This window comes from Meriones unguiculatus, chromosome 10 (assembly GCF_030254825.1).
Source record: "Meriones unguiculatus strain TT.TT164.6M chromosome 10, Bangor_MerUng_6.1, whole genome shotgun sequence".
Lineage (NCBI taxonomy): Eukaryota > Metazoa > Chordata > Mammalia > Rodentia > Muridae > Meriones > Meriones unguiculatus.
This window is the reverse complement of record NC_083358.1, coordinates 111696545-111702544: the sequence shown is the minus strand read 5'-3', so window position 1 is coordinate 111702544 and position 6000 is coordinate 111696545. Positions and strand designations below refer to the sequence as shown.

The 6000-nt window shown below is 42.6% G+C and overlaps 1 protein-coding gene across 1 annotated transcript; it reads left to right on the top strand.

The window, feature by feature from the left end:
- The first annotated feature begins 4017 nt into the window (after positions 1-4017).
- On the top strand, positions 4018-4458 carry LOC110540844 (speckle-type POZ protein-like). Its single transcript, XM_060363321.1, has one exon. The coding sequence runs from the start codon at positions 4018-4020 to the stop codon at positions 4456-4458; it is 441 nt and encodes a 146-aa protein (XP_060219304.1).
- The last annotated feature ends 1542 nt before the right edge of the window (positions 4459-6000 follow it).

Genomic DNA, 6000 nt, shown 5'->3' with positions numbered 1-6000 from the left:
CTTGACATTCCAATCCTGGTAAGTATCCAAAGGAGGGAGGTCTGCTCTTCTCTGGGAATAAAGTGAGTGGGGAAGAAAGGAGAAGGAGGGGGTGAAAGGCGAAGAGGGAGGGAAAGTTCACATCCTAATGTAAATGCAATTAATTAATTAACTAAGGATATAAGTAAGAAATGAAGAAAAAAGGAGTTGCAGCAGTAAACACTGAGGGCTAAGAATGAGAAGAAAGGGGTTTTTTTTAGGGTAGGGGCACTAAGGAGTCTGCACAAACATCCAGAGCTGAGCAGAGCTGGTTGCACTAAACTTGACATTCCTGAATATATTAAACCGGAGAAACACACATCTGACTTCATCATTTTTTTTTCATTTTATATTTTATTTGTAACGTTTGGAATACAGAGATATATGTGCCTGTGGAGGCAAGAAAGTGCCTCAGAGCCTGTGTATGTCCAGTTACAGATGGGTGAAACCTCTTCTGTGTGTGCTAGGAAGCATCCAGATGTTCTTTGCAAGAGCAACAGTTGTTCTTCCCCACTGAGTTATCACTCCAGTTCTTCCAAACTGAGCTTAAAAAATTATTCTTTGTCTGTCTCTTCTCATATCATTACAGGTTCATGTTTCTTTTCCCCTTTGCTTTGAGCCCCTGGTCATAGGTTCTGCTCAATCAAATCCAGATGTGTTTCTGCTCAAAGAACCTCTGCTGAGATGAGTTTGATGCAAACGACTAAGTTCAATCTCAGTTACCAACACATGGGACAACTCTCAAACCAATACAGAATCAAGTTATATATGAGGTAGAATAAACCAGAGTACAGGGCTGTCCACCCGACTAGCATTCTACCTTTTTCTAGGAGTTTGAAATCTTGAGCCAGGAGACTATCCTTCCCCATATTCACTGTAAATGTGGCAGCAATACCATAGTCTACCTGGGAGTGGCTGGTGACAACAGTGGCTGCTCCTTCAAGAAGACAGGTGTAGGTCACAAGGAAGCAGGTGCTAGGATCTATCTCTTCAGGCATTTGAGAGGGGGTTCCAAGAAAAGCCTCTGTGCAGAAGCCAGGCCATGGAATGCTTCGGCCAGCAAATGAGGATGAAAATCCACCATGACCCTCCACCCTGAAGTCTCAGAGACCTCAGAAGCATGAATTGTAATGAAATCCAGTGTCTGCATTTTCAGCTGCTCTGCACTGTGGAGGTCAGCCAGGATGAGAGTGTGATCAGCATCTCCACTGAGAGGTTCCTGCAGAGGGCATCCTCATACAGGACCTTCAAGCGCTCCAGAAGCTTTGCTTGACATGAAGTAGGCAGACCCCGTTCAAACACAGACTTTCTTTCTCTGATCTTCACACACTCTGGGCTCTTGTATTTACTCTCTCTTCAAAGTCCTCAGATTGAAACTACCTGCAGTTGACAAAGAGTGCTTCTCAGAACCTGAACAAAGCAGGTAGTCTGCTGCTGTGGACCATCTGAATCAGTCCCACATCCCCCACGTGGGACCAAAACAAAAACATGTTTATATCCACAAAACAGAGACACACAGACAATCTATAAGACAACCAGATTTGGCCACCACACATTCATACACACGAGAACACACAAGGGGAAACTCAGTGATGTGTCCTTCCTTTAAGTAGCCCTGATCAGCATCAGTGTAGGACCTCTCCTGTGTGTCTACACAGAGGTGCCATGACCAGACTTACCATGAGATTAACAGAGCAGGTTACTTTCTCATTTGTCTTGTTGGGAAAGGAGGTGTCAAATCCTTGTGAAGTTTTAAGCAACAATTCATCAAGGGAGTCTTGGGTACCTGGAACTCAGGTTGGGCACTCCCTAGGAATTCCTTGACTGCTGTACTCTTGCAAATTCAAGGGACTCTGAGAACCCAAGTCCTTGATGTATGTCCCTGGGAACTCAATGGAACCTCCATAAATTTATAACAGAAAATATACCCTAATTTCATATCCATTCCTCAGTTGAGGGACATCTGGGTTGTTTCCAGTTTCTGGCTATTATGAATAAAGCTGCTACAAACATGGTTGAGCAAAATTCCTTGTTGTGTAATTGAGCATCTTTGAATATATACCTAGGAGTGGGATAGCTGGATCTTGAGGAAGCAGTATTACTAATTGCCTGGAAAAGTGCCAGATTGATTTCCAAAGGCCTGATTTATCAAAGTCCATAGTACTGGGAAAATCTCTAAATGTACTAACCTTGCTTTAAATGGACTAACATTGGGTTCTGTAGTGCTGCTTCAGCCTAACTACTCTTTTTAACAAAAGTGTGTCAATGTAGGACTGGCTCCAAGAAACCTGACAACCTTAGCCAGCAGGAAATAGCTAAGAAAGAACTGTGCCCCCTCTCTCACTCACCTTTTCTTTTTTCTACATAGTGTTGGGGTGTTGGAAAGCTCTGGGGTGGAGTAGAAAGAAAAATATATAAGAAACTTAAATAAAAGTTTTTTTTTAACAAATCGCTGTGTGTATGAGATTTTGTGTGTGTGTTTCCTGTCAGTTTTGTATTTCTTTAATGACCAGTGGTGTGCCCTGGTATGAGGACGACTAGTGGAACTTCTGGAACTAAGTAAAATTCAAACTGGGAGGGCACACCTATTAGAAGCTTTGCTTGACATGAAGTAGGCAGACCCCGTTCAAACACAGACTTTTGAGGCAGGAAAACACACACACACACCTTTAATCCAGATCTTCCGAGTAGAAGACACACATCTGATTGAGCCAGGAGTTCTGCAGCAAGCCTATATGAGCACATGAAATAATGCAACCTTTTGTCTTTGCCTGCTTTCCCTTAACTTGATAACAAGTGGATCACTTCACTGGCATTAGAGCCTACTTCTCCAGAAGTCCAGCATATACTGAAGACCACCTGATACTTCTAGCCTTGTGGATAAAGAAAGTACTGGCTTTCACTGTTTTGGAATTAGCTAGACTACAGTTTTTAAGTCATTGTCATGATAACAATTTTTCATATAAACATAGTTCATTCTGTGCGTTCTGTTACTCTACAGGACCCGGACTAATACAACATGTATGAAATGAGAATCTCTAAAACTTTCCACTCTTCAGAAGTTGGATATGTTAGTCCAAACTAGCAACCATTGACCTATGTGTCAACACACACATAAACACAAACAATTCAACAGTAGCTAGTGGCCTGGGCTAACTTCTGTGACCTAATATTGAAATCTAGATAATTTTTTTTCAAAGACATACAAATTTCCAAAGTCATAGAAGGGAGAACCTAGGAGTACTTAAAACTAAACTTGAATAATTATTTATAATTGTGTCCTGCAGAGGGGAGAGAAAATAATCCTAGCTCTCTTTTTTTATTTTTAATCAGTTTAACTTCTAAACTACCTCCAGCAGAAATGTCAGAGGACCTGGCAGCTGAGAGCTAGGGCTCCACAGACATCAGTGTCCAGGCATTTTCCTACAAGTGGACCATCAGCAACTTCCATTTTTCTCTGGAGGGATTGAGTGAAGCCATTAGTAGTCTGGTTTTCTCATCAGAAGACAATGAGCAAACAAAATGATTTTTGAAACTACACCAGAATGAGTTTGATGAAGAAAGCAGAGATTACCTTTCAGTTTATCTGGTGTTGCTCAGCTATCCAAAGAGCCCCTTTGAGCAAAGTTCCAGTTTTGGATCTTAGATGCCAATGGAGAGAAAAGAACTAATGTGGAGAGCCAAGGTGTCAATAGTTTCCTGCCATACCAAAACAGGGGATTCAAAAAGTTCATTCCTCGAGAGTTCCTCTTGTCCCAGGTCCAATGGCTACTACCTGATAGCAGGCTCATACTCTTCTGCAAGGGGAGGATGGGCCAAGATGTCTTTAGTAATTCTGGACAGACATCTGCAATCAAGGTTCCAAGCTGCACTTTGACAGATGAGGTAGGAGAGCTGTGGGAGAATTCCCTCTTCACAGACTGCTGCCTCTTGGTATCTGGTCAGAAATTCTGAGCTCACAAGGCCATCTTAGCAGCTTGTTCTCCAGTTTTCAGAGCCATGTTTCAACCTGAGTTGGAGGAGGGGCAAAAGAATCGAGTTGAGATCAAGGACCTGGAGCCTCAAGTCTTCAAGGAGATGATAGGCTTCATTTACATGGGGAAGGCACCAAACCTCCACACCATGGCCACTGGTGTGCTGGCAGCTGCTGACAGGTATGGCCTGGAGTGCTTGAAGGTCATGTGTGAGAATGCCCTCTGCAGGGACCTCTCAGTGGAGAATGCCACTGACACTCTCATCCTGGCTGACCTCCACAGTGCAGAGCAGCTGAAAATGCAGGCACTGGATTTCATTACACTTCATACTTCTGAGGTTTCTGAGACCTCTAGGTGGAAGGTCATGGTGGATTTCCATCCCCACTTGCTGACTGAAGCATTCCATGCCCTGGCTTCTGCACAGAGGCCTTTCTTGGAATCCCCTCTTCAACACCTGAAGAGATAGATCCTAGCACCTGCTTCCTTGTGACCTACACCTGTCTTCCTGAAACAGCAGCCACTGTTGTTACCAGAGACTCCCAGGTAGACTATGGTATTGCTGCCACGTTTACAGTGAATATGGGGAAGGACAGCATTGGTGTGGCTCAGGATTTAAAACAACTGGGAAGAAGTTGGAATGCTGGTCAGGTGCACAGCCCTGGGCTCTAGTTTATTCTACCTTGTATCTACCTTGTTGCTGTACTGATTTGATAATTGCCCCATGAGTTCAAAACTGAGATTGAACTTAGTTGATTGCAACAAACACATCTCAGCAGGGGTTCTTTGGACTGAAACATGTCTCGATTAGAATGAGCAGAACCAATGACCAGGGGATCAGAGCAAAGGGGAAAAGAAACATGAACCTGTAATGATATGAGAAAGGAAAGATGAAGAATTTTTTTAAGCTCAGTTTGCATGGACTGGGGTGATAACTCAGTTGGGAAGAGCACCTGTTGCTCTTGCAGAGGACACCTGGATGCTTCCCAGCAAACACAAGTGAGGTTTCAACCATCTGTAACTGGACATACACAGGATCTGAGGCACTTTCTTACCTCCACGGGCACATACATCTCTGTATACCAAACCTTACAAATAAAATATGAAATTAATAAAAATATTGAAGTCATTTATGCGTTTTTGTGGCTTCTTTGTTTAGGGAGTCAACTTTGGTGCATCCAGCTCTACTCAGCTGTGCATGTTTGTGCAGACTCCTCAGTGCCCCGCCCTAATAAAACCCTTTCTCCTCTTTCTTAGCACTCGGTGTCTACTGCTACAACTCCTTTTTTCTTTATTAATTATTTACTTAATTAATTAATTGGCTTTACATCAGGACTTAAACTTACCCTACCTCAGCCTCTTTAAGCCCCTCCCTATTCCTCCCCCTTCTATTTTCTTCCCCACCTACTTTAGTCTCAGAGAATACCATGATCCCTTCACTTATGACAGTAACAAAATACATGTGATGTCTCTGCTTGTTAAAAACTTGATTACATCTGGATTTAACTCATACCCAAAACTGGAGCCACCTGTGAGGAAGTTTTTGCTTAACTTCAAGTATGTAGATCCACTTTGAATACCTACTTGGAGGTCCAAAGACACATTTGATTCAATCCTGGAAGCAAGAAGACACACACCTTTAACCCGGGTCTTGATCCTGGGAGACACACTGCCACGGACCGGACCAGTCGGGTTTCCGGCGTCTGTGGGAGAACAAGGCTTCTGACAGGAAGATACGGATTCGGCGATGAATTGACAGACAGAGACACTTTGATGGTTTTGGCTCTGCTGTGACTTTATTGAAATCAAGCTAGTATTTTTATAATGATTTTACAAAAGGCACCTTAAAGTTGGCATACTTTTTAGAACATTTAGACTTTTACCAATACAAAGTTAACATTTTAACTCAAAATGCAGTCAAACATAAAGTAGTGCCCACAAGAAATCTTGACCTAAAAACTTTTTGATTAAAGCAAACAAAGAAAAGGAAAACTCAAATGTAGTTTTATTA